This window comes from Ruditapes philippinarum, unplaced genomic scaffold (genome assembly GCF_026571515.1).
Source record: "Ruditapes philippinarum isolate M1 unplaced genomic scaffold, ASM2657151v2 ctg2189_1_1_1_1, whole genome shotgun sequence".
Lineage (NCBI taxonomy): Eukaryota > Metazoa > Mollusca > Bivalvia > Venerida > Veneridae > Ruditapes > Ruditapes philippinarum.
The window spans coordinates 22766-42699 of NW_026856389.1; the positions used below are offsets into that span (position 1 = coordinate 22766).

The following is a 19934-nucleotide window of genomic DNA, read 5'->3' on the forward strand; positions in this document are numbered from 1 at the left end:
GTCATCGTAGTTTTACAAAAGATAACTAACAGTATTTTTCTATACAAACAAATTAAAAAAAACACTGGCTTTGCCAATTTCTACCCAGTGGCATGATGTATATAATGTTTGTACAAAACTACGTGGATGCTTCAAGCAAAATGTCTAAGCTCTTGAAATTGTAGTTTCTGAGGGGATTTAGTATGCATGTCTTTATAAATTAAATGAACCCCCGGGGTCCAGCCAATTTTGCATTTACATAACTTGTGTAGAAAATATGATAAACGAGATCAACAAGGAAAGACGGCGTTCAATGAACTCAACCCCCACATACGACCCAGCAACCAGTGGCAAGGAGCTCAGGGGGACCCAAAACAAAAATGAAGTTGTCAGGAAGTCTACTTGACAATTCTACAAACCATATATATAAGCTCTTGGCATGTAAAATTGTAAGAGAAAGACCTAAGGAAAAAACCCAACACGACAACATTGAAAATGTTGAAGGCTCACTTTGATTGAGCCTGTTCATGGACGGTACTGAAAAGTGCAAGTTACTGCCCTTTTTGAAGTCACCATTGGTGTAACTACTACTAACCGTTCCAAAGCGGTACCCCTTCGTGTTCCTTTACGTGTCTTACATATGTTAATTGCTACATGTTTTGATGTTTCATGTTTTGTGGAGTCTTACCTTGTTGAATTGTCGCCCCCCTCTGTTTCCCCTTGCAACCCTTGTCCCTTTAATTCTCTTATTACGTGTCTTTACCATTCCTTGACCACCCTTGTGTCCTCTCCTTGTTTTGGTTTGGTGCAATCTGGGTGCCCTGCTGTTATATCTAGGGCTGCGCCCTGTGAACTTTGCCTTTGCCTTGTTGATCTTTATTCGCTTTTTTGTAATATATTTTCATTAATTAAACTATGTTAACCGATAACTTCTTAGTCGTTTTCCGAAATTACCCTAAATTGTGTGGCGGCGTGGACGAGTGGTCAACTCGTCGCACAAGTAACCTATGGATTACTGGTTGCATTGGTTCATACGCCGTCAGGTGTTACCTTTGTTCTTTGAAGAAGAAACTTTTACATTCTTTGCTTAGTACTGGTTGATTCCAGAAACGGATTTAAGCGGGTTTCAATAAGCTTATAGCTTCCAACACAATCGGAACTTAAATAAACTTGTACAAACTAATTTACCGTAAATTAATTTCATTCTCCTCATTTGAATATATCGCCGATTTAAGGTACTTTCACCCTATTGTGTGTCTTTGTTGATACCAGATGAAGTCTTGAGTAAAATTCAAATTTTGTGATGGTATGTTGCATTAGATTCTAGTTTTCTAACTGGATTGTTTTGTCTTGACATCGAATCTTAAGCTTTATGGAATTCTGCAACATTTTCAATGTTGCAGTTTTCAGCGTTCCTAAATGTTTCCAATTTTCTCTGTTGTACTTACATTGACTAAAATATCTCGGAAGTCATTTTTGAATAACCACTCATCTCCAGATTGTCTACTGATGTCCAGTTTAATAGTAATTTTTATAATGATAGTTCTTTTGACTACCGGATTTTTATATACCATTATTATGGTATTGCTATCAATATGTGTTGTTACTATTTTCAATATTTGTACTTTAAACATAGGTAGAAACACATTATGACATAACTTTAGGTTAATGGGATTATGTTATCTTCTCAGATTATTCCTATGTGTTTGGTAACATTTTGGTATAACCGTTTCACAATCAGTATCTATTTGTTTCACTGATTGTGTAAGACTTTACATTGGGTAAAGCTATAGGGTATTTACAAGTGAAGTGATACGTTTCAAAAGATCTGCCAGTTACAAGTTTGATATATATTATGCAGAGGTCATTTTAAGGCATTGGCAGGTTACCAGTACGTAGTTACCTTTATCATGACATCAGCATTAGTAAAAAGAAAGAGAAACAAAGGAAAGATAAACATATGCAAATGTAAATATTATATTTAGTTACTAATATACATTGAATAAGCAAATACTTGAACAAAAGTATAAAATCTTTGGTGTTTCTCAACTCTTAATTCACGATTGTATCTCTCACAAAAATACTTGAATCTTTTATTTAGTGAACTCTGTCCTGATTGAAGAGTGTATGTGTGTGTAATGAACAGGAACCAAAGAAAAATTTACATATTACTTTTGCAAAAAGTTTATTCTTTCTTATCATCTGGCAACCATATGTTTATGCTAGTTCCTTTAAAACAAAATAGATCTGGAATATTATGAAGCGTATATGAATGTTGTGTAGTCAATCCCTTTGGATATTGTCTTGTCTACTTACTTGGATTGAAATATTACTCACTGAAAATACTCGCCGCTATAATACGTGAATGCAGATCATAACCTCATAATATGCTTATAAAATAGTAAATATTGAAACATTTAAATACGCCCAAAAACGGCAAAATTGAAGTTTGATTGAGCATATACTATGACCTAGTTTCTCTATTAGAGCTCACATCAGCAAATGTTCAGTGTTGTGTGATAACTGTTAAACAATTGTCTCAGCAATTTTTCTAGTATCTGATCTCGAGATAAAATATCTATCCTGGCAATAAATTCTCTTACTATTGCAGACAGAGCATTTTTATCAGACAGTAAGGCGTGCTACTTCTCCTTATGGTGTTGTGTCGCATCTTCAAAACTGGACAGCCTTTTTCTCAGTTTAACACTAGCTGTTTACAGATACCATATTGTCTGTCTTCTCCACATATGAAGTGCTTTAAGAAACTAAGACAAGCAAAACGCAAAACTAATCCCTAAATTACCCCTGAAATGTAAATTGGTTATGATTCGCATATATTTGCATGCCATAGTTACATTTCGTAATGATTCGTATTCAATTGTATGTTGTTAGTTTTTTTAAATAAAACTATTCGTTAATCATTCGCTTTCACCTGTCATAAAAATGTTATAAAAATGTTATAAGAATTGTTACAGTTCGTAAATATTTACTATTATTTGTACAAATTCGCAACATATCACAAAGGTTCGTTTAATGTACAAATGAGTTTATAATGAACCGACAGCACGTTACTTTTATGCAAACCGACGAATGCTTTACGACTGATGAACGCAATGTAATGCGCAAGGTGATGTCTTGACTTTTCGCCCAAGTATGAGAAAATCTTGAAATCTCAGAAAAGTCCGTAATATTTACTAACTTTTTATTTATCTTTTTTATATTATTTATTTATTTATTTATTATTATTCTTGTATTTTTCTTTTGCAAATTCTAACATCGTTTTCATTTTCGCTTCATTTAGGCAGATTATGAGTTTTCTTACCAACAAAACAAGGCGTTGTTGAAAAAGATATACATATGAAGCTGTTTAACATATTATCTTATATGTCTATCTTATTTTAGAAATAAAACATAATCTGACATGTACTAACGTCACCTTCCCAATTGATGTTCAGATAGCTTGGTGTCAACTCAGAAATAATAACACTCACAAAAGTATTTATTTGACTGAAATCTGTGAAAATTGTGTAATACAGTACAATTGTGATTAAAAATGCAATTACTTTAGAATACTTCTTGCCATACTTACATAAGCAAATGTGAGATATAAAATCATTTGTATCTTTTTTATATCCCTTAATCCTACACACATGTAATATTACATATAGATAACGTACGTGTACTTGTACCTGATATGATTAAATATACTTAAAAAAAATAATTTTGGTATTTTGGTTAACATATATTAAAGCGTAAGTTACACTGATATACCATTTCACAATCTTCGTATTTATACTTATTTTTGGTAACCCTAGCAAGGGCTTGGCCCAAAATGATTACTTTTTCCCTTATGCTTTATCATGCCAACCCTAGATAAGCTCATCTGCGAGCACGTTGTTTTCGGCAATACTTCTTTCTTTCTGTTTTAGGAATCGTTATTATGATATTTACATTAAACAGAAAATATAATCTTACTTTAAATGTTGCGTTTTCAAAAACATTCTTTCTTTTTGTTGACATATTCGGCCTTATCAACAAAAAGCAGTAACAATGAATGTAGTAGAATGTCACTGGATTTGTTTTAAAAAAACTGGAAATGTTTGATCGCTCGTAAGCATTAATCACAACAAGATAACATGAAAATTGCAGACGCTGTTAGATTGGTTTATACAGAATTTATTTTAGTTCGATTATGTAGGGAGCTATAAGCTTGTGGACACACTTTCTAATCCGTTCCTGGAACCAACCAGTACTGAACAATTATAGTAAAGTTTCTTGCTCAAGGAAACAACAACTTGCCTCTGACGGGGTTTGAACTATGTTCGATTGAGTCTGTTATTGAGGAAAATGAAAACGTGTAACATTCATTAGCCCCCCCCCCAGTATATTCAATTCTCAATACTTTAAGTATTGAAATCAATTATCCCGAAAGACCAGACAAATATAACTACACTAAAGTAAAATTATTTACACGGTTTATGTAAAATAGACTCTATAAACAGATTTAATCAAAGCGAGGCTGCAGCAATTTGCCCGTTCGGATGTTCTTTAAGGTTTTAGATTCACTATTTTAGCTAAGAACACGAGACATATAAAGATACTGAATTAGAGTAGATTTAATACTAAATTTATTGAACTAGTTAAATATAATCATTTATGCGAGCCTTTTGCAACGGTGTCGATACATTACGCATTAAATCATTGAATATTATATTCTGTTTATCGCATATCCAAACAATAAATGGTTTACAAATAAAAAGGGTCATTTAACATAGACGCGCCTAATGAGAAATGCTTACTTTAGCATTTTCGATGTTTGAATGTATCGCAAATGACGTCACCTCAAACGGTTTTTGATAAGTTACAAATCGTTTGTATTAACTTACTTTATTATACATTTGCATACATTACATATTAGATAATTAAGCTAAGAATAACAAGTCCTATTATTGTAAACAAACTCTATTATATTTATGGCATATTCATAGGAAAATGACAGCAACAGAGCACTCATACTCTGATAAGACAAAATGTTTAGTTTAGTTTTAAGATACAGAGATTCATATAATATAAAAGCATAACATATATTTGAAATTCACTGAAATGTTTAAACACTGTTCTTTGTTTCGTTCATTTTCTAAATGTAAAACGGTAGATGCGTTATATATATATTATATATAACATTGCAAAAAAAACATAATTAACAGGACTGCTACTAAAGTGTCTTATAATTAAAATAACAAAACGAATAGGAAGATAGACGAGTGACAAATTTATTCTTATTCGCTTGGTCTTTGGAATTTTCAAATATTCTATTGCATGGCAAAATGAATATAACAGTGATTAGATTTACTTATGAAAGGTTTTATTAATGAAACTTTGCCCCGCGCCCTCGCTAAAAAACGTTTTTTCGCTCCGCGCCCCTGCCATTTTAACTTGTAGTAAATTCTTAACTTCGCTTGGCGTTTTATTTCTTAAATCTCGCCCCGCGCCCTCGCTAATTATCGTGTTTTCGCTCCGCGCCACTGCCCTTTTAAATAATTATTTCTCGACCTTTTTGCTTGGCGGGGTCGCGGGGCGAAAACACGAATGGCACAATTCAGCCACTATAAAGGTAATCAATATAGTAAATTTATATGTTGAATAAGACGCAGAAATTATTAAACGAATTATTCAAAACAATGATATCTGACATAAATGATTAATTTTCGAATAGTCACTATGTAAAATTACATAACTTTTATGTCTATCAGCAAAATTAATTGGTACTGCGTATTGGTAATCTTCTGAAATGATTGATGGTTAGGATCATTTATACAGTACTTCGAAGCATTTTCTTATTCCTGACACAAACAAATCGCTTAAAACAATTTAGATAGAAATGATTATCATAATTTAAAAAAAAACATATGTGGTAGTTTTTAGCTGCATGTATATGTAACTCATTACTTGTCTTTTACTTTTCATTTAAGAAATAACATCGGCCTGAGAGATGTATATCGGCTATTTAACACCGGTTTGGAGTTTTGATGCGTAGGAATTGACCACGAAGGCCGTATGCCTGAGTGGTTAATTTTGTCGCATCAAAACGACAAAACCGGTGTTAAATAGCCGATATACACCTCTCAGGCCGATGTTATTTCGATTCTAACACGATAAAATAAGGAAAAACGATATCACTACAGTAATGTTATTTTTCAAGCGGAAATATTTTCAGGTGCTAATTTTTGTATAACGCTGTTCGATTTTCGCACCCTACTGTTACGAAGATAAAGAAATTATTAAACAAAAGAAATAATAAGAAAAAAACGTTACTTATCAAGTTTTCAACAATAAAAACTTACGTCGTATTGTGTTTACATCAGTGCCCCATTGATCATTTTTGTATGTATGAAATAACGTCAGCTTGTTTATGAATGAGTTGTTTACTTAGGATGACGTCATTACGCTGCTTACGGATTGGCGCCGTTTTGTCAAAATATTTATTAACTGATATGGATCTAATTTGTGGCGTTAGTGTATGTGAGATATTATTCCGGTATTGTATGAAAAGAAAACATTATACCAACTGAAAATATGAATAAAAATGCTTTTTATTGTTGCTTTAAAATGCTTTGTAATCGAGGGTGAAAACATAACAGCGCATATACAAGTAGTCCCTAACCGGTGTTTATTGGCAGTTTAACACCAGTTTTTTTTCCTTCTTTGTCTATAGTGACAAAATCACGTGAGTGTTAGAATACATAACAAATTAACAAAGCTTGCCAGATTTTAAGTATCTTCCGATACATCATTTTTTGTATACCCTTATCTAACTCAGTCATTAAATATTGCTCTAAATAATCAATTTGATAAAATTTATGCAAGCCTCTTCCATACATTTTCTTCAACAACAAAAAACAACATAACTAATCTCTTATGACCCTGAAATGAAAAGTGATGCCACGCTTTCCGCCCAAATCGGGCACAAAATCGCGCAGATTAATCATTTTTCAATTTGATTAAGTACATATTACTTAATTATCCTTTACAGATTGGTCCATTTGAAGTGCTTAACTTGATCCATGTACGATTTTCAAATGTTATAGTTTAAGGTTTTTGGACCTATATGAAGCTCCTTTAAAGTGCACTTATCACATTATGTTTCTTTTTTCAAATCTAGACAACGTATCTGGCAAAAATTATAAATAAATGTTAAAAATAACATCAATGACTGAAGTTTAAGTGAAATAAGAATCATCGTCATTGATCTGACAAGATTAAGATGAAGCAATATATTTATCACTGTATATCAATTTCACTTCAAGTAAAAAAAGGGTATAAATGTTTAAGTAGTTTAGCTATATACATGTACTAGTATTGTGTCATGACAAATCAACAAATAGTCACTATTTAAGATCAATTGTGATTGATAAAGTCTGGCACCGCCTCTTCGTTGAATTTTGTAACACTCTCTATCCAATCATAGAACATGCCAACGTTTGTGTAAACACCGTAGTGTTTATCCACATCACATCCCCTGCCCCAAGAAACGACTCCGGTAAGAACCCATCTTGTGTTCGTTGCCATTATTAAGCCACCTCCACTGTCCCCTTCGCAACTGTCTCCAGTTCTACCAATCTTTAATTGGGGAGAAAAATAAAAACTGGCAAATATAAATACCACAGGCAAGTGAATAACAAAATAAATATTAATTTCATTTTATTTACACAAAGCGCGCTAACAATGAAAGTGTTTTTTTTTATAATTTCCAGAACATTTGTGTTTTGAAATGTAATGTATTGTTTGTTTGTTAAAGGGATACTCAGGCAAAATATTGACAAAAATTTAAAAATGATATTATGTACTCAAATCACGCTAAAATGACATTTCTTAAAGTCCCAGCATGAATTTCTGTATAAATTCTATATATTTTGGGTTTGAAGCTTAAATATATCTATATATGTTGAACGAAATTTAGACGCCAACAAAATCACCGAATAGCTTATAAACAAGCCATGTGACTTAAACAAACCCTAGAAAATACAAAAAAAAACAGGAATTGTGAATATTGTATGACTGAAAGAAGTCTAACTAATTGATTTGACATGTTCTTTAACGTTTCCAGAGTTCACTGTGACAACTATTGTGAAATCTTAGCGCTCTAACCTGACCCACGCGGGTCAAGTTAGGAAAACACCATTTTTTTTTCTTTATATGCAGAAAAGTTTTGTTCCTTTGACTGTCTAGCGTATTCATTTTGAGGACATTTGCAGAATAATAAATGAAAAAGTCAAAACTAAGAAATGAAAATTTTGCCTGTGTCTCCCTTTAAATAAAATTCAAAAGCAAACAGAATCACCAAATTATTTTTAAGCAAATTGCATTACAAAAACAAAATAGAGAAAATAAGAATCCCTAAAGAAAGCCCAACATGTCAAAATTGAAAATGTTGCAGGCTCGGTTTTATTGAGCCTGTTCATGGACGGTACTGTCAAGTGCAAACATGCCTCGAATGTTACAAGAAAAACTTGGAATATACTTTAAGTGTAAAACAAATGTAGGTATTTGACTTGATGGGTATTGTTCCGTTCCAATGGTTCACTGCGATATTTAGCGTAAAGTCTTGAGTCTTCTTACTGACCACGTTAGACAACTTCAAAAGGAGAAAATCTTTGCCCTAGAACTGCGTAATCTGCTCATTTCGAGGACAATAATAGAATATCTGATTGAAAGTTCAGTAAGAAGAAATAGGTTTTGTCTGTGTCTCTTTTAAGAAGATGATACATTATAATAAATTAATGAATGTTTGCCATGGCAGGTTAACTTCGGTTAAACATTGAAATACATTAACGTCATTGCGATTATTGTTTTAAAATCGACAAATATTGATTCATATGCCAGATAATATCATTATTTTTATGTTTGTGCGTGTTTTCTTTTTATCCGAAATGTTAATGAGTGATTAGAGAAATAATTATAATTAATTTTAAACATTACTTGGCTATCAGATTAAAAACCGTACGTGTTCGATGTAATGAAACCATATAAATATATAATACTTACTTTACTCCCAGCACAAAACATTGTGTCAGTGAGTTTATGGCGATCGTTGCCCATTGATTCAAGACATGTTTCTCTGTCCGCATACGGAATATCTACATGCTATAAAATGAAATAAGTACATGTTATAAAATGCATTATACTAAAAGGTATGAAAAACAAGATCAACAAGGAAAGGCGACTTTCAATGAACGCAAACCCAGCACAAGACATTGTGTCAGTGAGTTTATGGCGTTCGTTGCCCATTGATTCAAGACATGTTTCTCTGTCCACATACGGAACATATACATCCTATAATATGACATAGGTTCATGTTGCAAATGCATTTAACTAAAACAATATGAAAAAAAAACAAGAGTGAAAGGATCACTAAACCCCTCATTCATTTGCCTATATAAACCAGTTAAATAGATTTATAAAATCTAGTTTATTACCACTAACCAGTGTTCGACAAAACGGACAAAAACCATTTACTATCTTTGAATCTTAGTATTAATATCTTAAATAACTACCCTCAGTCTCTGGGGCAATGATGTGGCTTTTTGTCTTGTTTTACCGCAACCAGCGACTTTCCCAATCACACGACCAAATGAGGCACTGTTTTCTAGAAACACCCTGTCATTGTATTCCGCCGGTTCAACACATATAGGGCGTATATCATCGGTGTATTCAACCAAACTGTCCAATTCTATCAATGCTATATCATTATCAAAAGTTCCTCTTTCTTCGTAATCTGGATGAACAGTAAAGCTCCGTACTTTTCTTCTTTTCCCATCATTCTGAATTCCTAGACAATCTGTGGTACCTGAATTTAGAAAAAAAAGAAGAAATTTAGATAATCTTATTAAAATAATGAAAAAGCTTATTTGTGTTTTTCTTAACTAAAAATAATTGACGTTTACAGACGATAATGGTTATTGGAAAATAAAGGTTTGAAATGGGATTCGAGTACATAAACCTGAAACAAATTCATTATGGGATTCAAATATTTTATCGTGTTATTGCCTTAAATGGTTTCTATATTTTATATGATTGCTGTAAACTATGCATTGCCAAATGATTCGAAAAAAATACAAGAGGGTTATCATGTTACAAGCTTGCTCACCAATATACAATAATTTCTAAACAAGTCCATAATTTCCACAATGAAATGTACATCACTAGGTAATAAAACGGAGAAAAGAAGTATCCCTTAAGAACGCATAAAACGCTAATAAAAACGGCCAGTTCATGGACAGTACAGGACAGTTGAAGTTACTGTCCATGTCCAATAGCACAGTTTTAAGCAGAATGCAACACATTTAAAGATAAAACTAGTGAAAGTTTGGATTTGAAAACATCGGCAGATGTTATCATGCAGCCTTATATGTGACACGTTTGTATCATCTCATGTAAAACGACCTATGATCCCCAAGTTAATGAATGCGAATGCCCTAAACGAGAAAACAATAGCCACAACCTAATATGTACCTGGTGTCCAATTAGATTTTTGTTATTTTTAGTATTGAACATTGAATAAGTCAGATTATATTTTATACTGTTAACATTAATTACATAATTTTAAGACATATTATATTTACCAAGTAAAAGTTCTACATTTTTTGCCCCAAAATCAACACCAAAAATCTCGCTGAACTCTTCAATACAATGAGCAGCAGTGACAACGAACCTCTGTGAAATCAATGATCCACCACAAAACGCCCTTTTTCTGGACGCATCCTTGCAATATAAAATACATTTAAGTTTAAAGTTTTTATTCTTTAGTGGTTTTTATTTTAAATTTATTTTTTTTAGTTTTAATTAATTTCATGTAAATGAAGAAAAACGGAATCCCTAAAGAACGCCTTACAACACAACGGAATCCCTAAAGAACAAGTTTTTCAAAAGTCAAATAAATGTACAAAAATGATGTCATTATGTTTTGTTTATTTCTGAAACGAACACGTATTATTTATAATTTTACTTTCCATTTTTTACATTATAGTTGAAAGTCTTAATGAATTATATCTTATTTACCTAAAAAAGAAAGAAAAAACATGGAATCATGCCGTGCAATGATTGATGCGTTGAACCTAAATTTGCAAATAAAATATTGTAACAATTCATAGTACAATAACAGTTATTTGACTAACATTATGCCACAAACATGAATTATGTTTCCTTCTTTAGAATAGGAAAACTTGAGTTTTATAATGTTTTTAAAAGGGTTTGTGAAGATGTTAAATATTCATTACTGTAGAGAGTAGCGCTGAATTAAATACAATGGAGACAAAGTAATAATTTGGACTCCATATAAAATTCCAAAACACAAGCAGTTTAGAATGATTTCTTTTACATAAGAAGATTTACACAATGGAAAAAGGTTATGCTTCGTTTCTATTCTAATACGTAATTTTAAATAGATTTCAAACACTCACTGAAACATGATTACACCATAAGTTAAGCAATAGAAAAAGTCTTCACTCAGTAGAGTTTTTCTCGACTAATTCAAGAATGATCAAACTATCAAAACCTACCTTCATTTAGTACATACAGTTTAATTATTTTTTAATCAAACTATTACAGAAATATAATTGCAGTCTGCTAACGCGGCAAAGATCCTTAAATATTTGACTTTGCTTGGATTCGTCCTACAAAGGTTATACAATAAAGAAATCATGAGATGATTTAATAAACCTACTAATAAACTAAATATAACTTTAAATGTTTTGTTGTCTGACTGTTTTTACTGGGTTTTTTTTCACTATCAGAGGAAAAACTTTGGTAAGCGAATTGTGAAAATGCAGGTTTATTTCTGCTTAGACATTTATAATAAGTGAGCAAGTACAATACACAGATACAAAGATTAAAAGCTAACTTTATATGTGACTTTCGTTTTCTCTAAAAAGATTATATATTTTGCGTTTTACACTTTATACATTCTTAATAATATATCGTTGTACTTACTCCTGTAGATCTGAATGTAACATGCCATGGGTACATTTTAGGAGGTGCTTCAGATCCCTTTGAAATTCTTGAACTCAAAAATGCCTCTTCATGAATGGATATTCCACAATCTGGTTAGAAAACAATTTTATGATTTCAGTTTATTATTTTCATCTTTCCAAAGGTAAAGATATTTTCGTGATGATTTTTTGTGAATCATTTACCGTTTTAAACAAATTTGGAAGTAACATGAATAGGATACTTAATACTTCACCGAATTTTCTAGCATAATTTATATCTAAGAAAAATATGATCACTTAAATAAAAAAAATATTTTGGAGAAAATCCTCCAGCAAAAGCGAAATGTGATAATTTAGAATAGATCTCATTGTCGGCAATAAATCATCTCAACACTTTTGAAGCAGAATCTTTCTTAAATCGTAAATATTTGATTATATTTAAAATATGAAATATTCAATGCATTTTTTATATTTAATGCAATTGCTTTCTAGTTTCCGAAAATCGAAATGGGTAAGTGTTTTTTAAAACGGAGCGATTGAAAATCCTAACTCTGTTTGAACAGTCTTAACAAACTATAAGTGTAGCATTTTGAAGCAAATATTGTTTCCTCTATGATCTTCACATGAATGTCTTGTTTTTGCTACATGCTAATGTGATGACACATTTGTGGCCCTCCTTGGATTTAATCGTCTACGGTTAAGTAGATAGGACTCTATGACACCTCGACCCCTTAGACCCCTAAGACACTAAGACCCCTTAAATTGACTGGACATTTCGACCCCTTAATTATTCTATAATGTAATTAAGACGTTACTTCAAAAAAATGTGCATGAATACATTAATTCAGAAAGGAATGTTTTTTTTACAAGTTCGATTTTTTTTATATTTTGATATGTTTAATTTATTATAAGTGAAAACATAATCAGTCATCTTATCGATGGATGATCACCAAACTTTGTCTGAAGCATTCTTAGGTAGTCTCTTATCAAGTTTGCTCATATTATTTTAATTGGTCCCTTTTAGAGGGCCTCCAAAGCTAAAAATTGAAAAACCTTTGAACATGTCTTCAGCATTCTTAGGTAGTCTTTTATCAAGTTTGTTCATATTTATTTGATTTGCCCCTTGAAGGGGACGCTAAAGCTAAATATAGAAAAACCTTTGAACACCATCTCCTACTGAAATATTTGATGGATGATCACCAAACTTTGTCTGTAATATTCTTAGGTGGTCTTTTATCAAGTTTGCTCTTATTAATTTGATTGGCCCTGTTTAAGCTAAAGCTTAAATGTCCCAGGTCATGGCATTTCTTCAAATTATAGTTTAAAGATATTCTATGCTCAAATTTAATATTAGAAAATATTGACAATGGATACACATTCTCTTTACAAATATAAAAAAAACGTGTTTTGACTTCACACAAAGTAGATATGGTATGTTTTAAACTCCTCACACTATAGGTGGTCGCAGTATAAATATAATGATAGTGTCAAAAAAAACTTTTTTATATAGAAAAGACCAATTTTTCTTGGCCTATCATAGGATATGCAGCTTCCAATAAATAGTTTATTCATTCTCTTATCAAAATTAGACATTTCAAGTAAGAATTTCGTGAATTTCAATAAATTTCTATGACTCAAAGATGGAGATAGGATATCTTTTCATAATGATAGGGAATCAACTCATGTTGATTCGTGTACATAAATATGTTATGCAATTTTTGCAAAAGAGATTCAATGGCTTGGGAAAGTCTTATTGTCATGACCTGTTTATGATACGTAAATATCTTTCAGCTCTAGAATTCGGACATCATATTGCATCATTGTTAGGTCAGTTGTAGGTCATCAACCAGGAAAAAATAGGCCTAAAGACCTTACTAACAAAGATGAGTTTGTTTGCTCAATTTTTTTATCGAATTTTGGTAAAAATTGTATTTTTTCCATTTTTTTGTTGAATTGGATTTAAACTTGGAAAAAGCACATTTCAATAACTTTTGGGACATACTGTTGAACCTGAGTTTCATGTGCATAATTGAATTTTGGCATCAGTTGAGCTGTTTTTGATATTCTTGAAACCATTGCACATACTTTCTTGTTTTTGATGTACGGAAAAAAACAAGAATAAAGATCAACAAGGCAAAGGCAACGTTCACAGGACGCGGCCCCCGATACTTTAAAAAAAACCTAGGGCGGACATAAGGATGAAAGGAGTGGGACATGTAATGTGAAATAATATCAACGGAGACTTTAAATTTGGAATGATGTAAAGAGACATGAAACTTGGACCAGGAATGTAATAAATGTTTGATATTGTTTGACCTAGTTTGTCGTTTTTTGATGTACCTGCTGAACAAGGGGTTTAATTTCTGATCCTTTTATGTGTTCCTCTTAATCTCTTGTGTGAATACACATGTCGATAACATTAAACACCATGTCAATTATAAAATTGTTGTGCTAGATAAACAGAGAATTAAAATAATTTTCAACACTGAAAAGCATTTGTCAACTTTTCTTTCATGAGTTGGACATATATCTAAAAATTATGTGAACTTTAATATAAATATTTGGAAAAGGTAAAAAAAAATGACTAAACGAAATGCACTATAAAAAAAGATTAATACACGGTAGAGTAGGTGATAATCGGCCCTCTGATAATTTTAAACACTGAAAAGCAGTTGTTTCTGGTGAGCGACTCAGGGCCATCATGGCCCTCTTTTTTTGTCTTTTTTTTTTAAATTTAAATACATTTCTAATAGTCGTTTTGTAATTCTCATTTTTGTAATCAAATACTGTCATTTCTGTCCATGTACATTTGTTTAGTTTGCTAACATCAATTTGAGACTTACTGGTTCTTTGCATACTTAATTTTAATGAAATTACACGTGCGTGTATTGTTAGACATGAAATAAATGATATAGTTTGATGACTATCAGAAACCGAATTTCTTACACCATATCTGTGTGCACAATATCTCATTTTTAAAGTAACACTGTTATGATGTAATAAACACACAAAGCAATATTTAACGTTTAACAGAAGGTCGACAAGAGCAGCACCATTCAAATACAGATTTCAGTTAACTTGTAGTAATTATAATTGATTGTTATTAGAAATGAACTGTATACAGTATACTAAGGAAAAACGAATATTCTTTCATGAGTTGGACATATATCTAAAAATTATGTGAACTTTAATATAAATATTTGGAAAAGGTAAAAAAAATGACTAAACGAAATGCACTATAAAAAGAGATTAATACACGGCAGAGTAGGTGATAATCGGCCCGCAAAATAAATAATGGTTCCGAGGGCTTCAGCCAAAGGGAATTATTCATTCCAGGGCCGATTAACACCTTCTTGCCCATCTTTGACGTGTGTTAATGTCTTTTATAAAACTGAAAAATCTAACATTTACTTTGATATTTCTTTCGTTGAAATTCCTATCTCTGTAGATTTCAACTGTACAATACAACACTGTACAGTAACTTCTACAGAGTTACTTTCCTTATGTGTATGCAACAGAAGTAGCACGTTTTATTTTCAAGGAATAAAACTGTAGCTTATATTTTCCTTTAAATTTCAATAAAGCTGTGTTTATAGAAATAACGCTTATGTTCTACTTATAAAATCAAGATATGTGTGCTTTGAACAATCCTACTTTCACTTTTACGGGTAGCTGTTTTGATGACGTAAAATGTGACGTCACTGATGCAGTTTATGCACGTACTTCAATTCAATTCAATTTCTTTATTCAGCATATGAACATTATATGTTCGTTGCCATTTATCATGGTGACAGCGGTTACAATATTTGAGAAGAGCATGGTAATATATAAACATACATAATCAATTCACATTACACTATGTAAAATTAAGTATGTATACCAATATTTGTACACACCGACTCTCGATAGGCCAGTAAGAGGATATTAAGCCTGTGAAATATGCAAAAACATTTGGATATTCACTTGAACTTATTCTTTAAAATTATCATTTCAGCCGCCTTCATAAGCCTGTGTGTTCAAATACTGGTTTATATTTTTAGTTAAAGCTATGCTACTTAACAAACTTATTGTAAAGTATCAAAAAAAAATAAAAAATAAAATAACAATAAGAACGTTATACTTAATGACATATAGATCTAAGGCTAAAACTAAAGGGAGACAATCTGGTTCTTGTTTTATGCAATCATATTAAAGGAGTAACCTCCTTAATACTTTTGTGCTTAACATTTAAAAAATTGTAGCAACAATTGTATGTATAAAAAAAACTTACTGCAGCATTATTTTATGATTACATCAACTATGTTTCTACATCTATTACAATACTACTGATCAATAGACTAGTGACGTTTATTATCAGCCAGAAAACATATTTACGCAAGTTTACATAACACACCAGATGACTGGCAAGTTAACAGTCCTTGAAATTTCTGTATAGTTGGCCAATGGCAATAATATTTTGGGAGACATTAGATTTCTTATAGTACGATATTGCGGACAGACAATTACAAAATGATACTTCGTCTCTATGACATCATGTTACAAAATATACATTCCTTTCCTATCCTACCTTAATGTTCGCATAACGCCTCTTGCTTGCAAGTTTATGTGAGCAGAGCTACCGTAGTCTAGTTAATGCTATTCTAGTGCTTATTCACCTAACACATAACAAATATTTTTTAATATCAAAACATCTTTTTTATTACTTTATATGTAGTAAGTTTAGGCATCAGTGTCTAAACGTACCAAAAGAATTACTGACAAAATTGACTATAATAGAACATCTCTATTACCTTACTTAATTGTAGGTCAGTAACTAGATACATTATTCCATTAAATAACTGAAAACCCAAATCATCTAGCAGTGAGTTAACCCTAGGGCCCATGAAATCTTTCCACCAGATTAAGCTTATCATGCATAAAACATTTTATGAATTAATGTATCACGGAGACCTAACAATCTTACAGGCCAATACTCTAAGAATTCTTTCTTTCTCAAGATATCAGAGGCACTTTACCAAGCTCACCATAGACACGTTGCAAATTCGTTGTCTGGTATTTAACATTTAAAATTGATTTCAAAAACCTTAATATAAACCTTTTCCATATTCTGGTGCTTTGTGGAACCCCCAGATTGTCAATCCATAATTTCAATATTGGCAGTATCATTGAGTCAATAACTTGAGTTTTTCATTGATACCAAGAGGTACAGCTTCAAATAAAGAATTTAATGTAAACAAAGCTTTTAAAGCCTGTTCTGACAGGGCTTTTTGAGCACCAAAAAATTTACCATTTGCAGACAATGTTACGCCTAGATAACAAAATTTACTAACAACATCTAAAACGTGTGTTATCATGAAATATACATCAATATGTTCTTGCCTATTACCTAATTTACAGATCATAACCAAAATGATTTACTTCTGTTTACATATATTCCATTTTCATACAGTAAAACATGTAATTTGTTCATTAAAGTTTGTAAACAAACTACAGAATAGGAAAATAAAACTGTATCATCAGCAAAAAAGTAACATGAAAACTTGCAAATCGTTTAAGGATATTAAATCAGCATTTATATCAAAAAACACTCTTTTCCCATATCATTTATAAACAATATGAACAATAGGGGAGATAATGTCTCACCCTGCTTAACTCATTGTAACTATCAAAATATTCAGTCAATTTACCATTGGAACGGACACATATCTTAACATTATTATACATACTTTTTAACATATTTAAACTTAGAGGATAAATCATAACTTAACAGCTTAACCAGATACCATTTCTATAAACAAGGTCAAAAGCCTTTTTAAAATCGACAAATGCACAGTACATTTTCTTTCTTTCGTGTTGAGTAATCCTGTTAATTAAAGACTGTAAAAACAAAAATGCAATCAATAGTACTTCGTTTTTTGTCGAAAACCAATTGAAAGTCAGTTAAAATGTCATTATTTTCAACAAACAGACGTGCCCGATTATCAAGTAATTGAGAAAATATTTTAGAAAAGATACTAGTTAACATTATACCTCTATAGTTATCTACATTGTCGGTATCCCCCTTTTTATGGACAGGGACTAATATACCTTTTGTCCAAGATTCAGGGTAAATTCCCTTATTGTATATATAGTTAAACAATTTACACAAATAGGAGATAAGATATGTTTTGAGTCAATAAAAATTTCTGGTATTAATAAGTCTTCACCAGCACTTTTCTGCCTTTTTAATTTTTCAATAGCTTATTCACCTCGTCAATTGTAAAATCACAATCTAGAAAATCAACATAACTATTTACATTCTGATTTAGAATATCTTCAATCATTATATACATCAGTATCAGAAAATAATCCTTTAAAATGATCATAAAAATCCTCCGCAGTTATATTAGTGTATTTTTAACATTCTTTCTAAAGTTTTACGAACAAGATCCCAAAACTTTTTTGGACTACTTTTTGATGCTGAATGCAACTCCTCTTTCTGTTTACTTACATACATTGTTTAGCTCGGACACTTAATTTTTCTATAAAAGTCGCTTACCAATAACTACACAATAATTTTCATGTGTCTTGACAAGCGGTATTGTTTGTTAGCATAATTTAAGTCACGCTTGGCCTGCAGACAGTTCTCATTAAACCATGGGTTAGACGTTTTTTCTGTTACCCCTACACTACCAACTGCATATTTTCTCACACCGAAAAATCGAATATGCATTATTGTACAGTATGTTCCCAAAAGCTTTTATACTCTTCATCAATTGTGAAAAATTAGAACAACAAATGCTTTGAAACAATATCATTTAACTTTGAAGTATCAGCTAACATTGCTCTTTATATATGTTTACCTTGTTAACATCCCACACAAGTTCATTTACACAACAATTACCAGTACTAACATTATTACTCACAAAAATGGCCTTAAAATTCACTTGAATAGGTACATGTGTAGAGAATGAGTAATATCATGAACAACAAGATTATTGACAAAGGGAAATAAGTGGATATGATAAAATCGCATAATCTATTACACTTTTTCCTTTATTAGTCATAAAGTGAAGCGTCCTACATTCTCAGTCATCACCTAGTCGACCATTAAAAATTCTAAGGTCACTATTACAACATATATCTAATAACTTAATACCTGAAGAATTACAAAACTTCATCTTCACTGAACCTTTGCTTAATATCAATTAGAACATTCATCATAGTGACTGTCGATTGCATCAATATAGTTTATCAAATACAGAAGAAGTACAATGAATCAGTCCTAGATGCTGTTCTAGCATTTAGATCACCTATAACGCATATTTTACCAATCTTAGAATATTAATAATGCCTATTTCAAGCTGTTCAAAAAAAACCAAATATCATGTGATTTAAAATTAGAACAGATTCACTTGGAGGTATATATGCAAAGCATATACATATAATCTGTACTTAAACTGAAAAAATTCTTTATTTAATTGTACCCATAAAAATCCATGTTTATCCTTTTCTAAAAATAGAAACACCTTTAAGAATGACATTTTTAATAAACAGACATATTCCCCCATGCCCTCTGAAACTTTTCCTATTAATTGATACACTTTCAACTCTAGGTACACAAATAGATGTATAACTTCTAAGATAAATTCATCAGATTTCTTTTGCCAAGTTTCACAACAAAAAATTGAAATCAAAGTTACAAACAAAATTTAACAAATTCAGAATCAGATAGGCAGTTTTTAAGTCCTTCAACATTCCATTGATATAACGGAAAGTTCACACTCTTCTCCCCCGTCCTAATCTGAGTCTGGGGAGTAAAGAACATTGTTAATGTATAGTTTCTCGCGCACAAGATAAGCTCTATGACCTTTTTTACGTGCATCTTCCATGACGGGGATGAGTCGCTTCCTTTGTTCCTGTACCTCGCGGGGGATTTGGTCAAACAAAGCAAATGGTGTTTTTCTCAAGTCAACATTTTGTAACAAG

General features: G+C 31.5%; 1 protein-coding gene across 2 annotated transcripts in view; it reads right to left on the reverse strand.

The window, feature by feature from the left end:
• Positions 1 to 3460: 3460 nt before the first annotated feature.
• LOC132746360 (uncharacterized) overlaps positions 3461 to 19934 on the reverse strand; it is a 152970-nt gene continuing 136496 nt past the window's right edge. For both annotated transcript variants that reach the window (XM_060735476.1, XM_060735477.1), the window contains exons 17-21: positions 11968 to 12077; positions 10602 to 10740; positions 9534 to 9826; positions 9025 to 9123; positions 3461 to 7599 (exon numbers count right to left, since the gene is read on the reverse strand). In XM_060735476.1, coding sequence (XP_060591459.1) covers positions 7378 to 7599; positions 9025 to 9123; positions 9534 to 9826; positions 10602 to 10740; positions 11968 to 12077 — 863 coding nt within the window. In that variant the 3' untranslated portion in view covers positions 3461 to 7377. The remainder of the gene's footprint in view (positions 7600 to 9024; positions 9124 to 9533; positions 9827 to 10601; positions 10741 to 11967; positions 12078 to 19934) is intronic.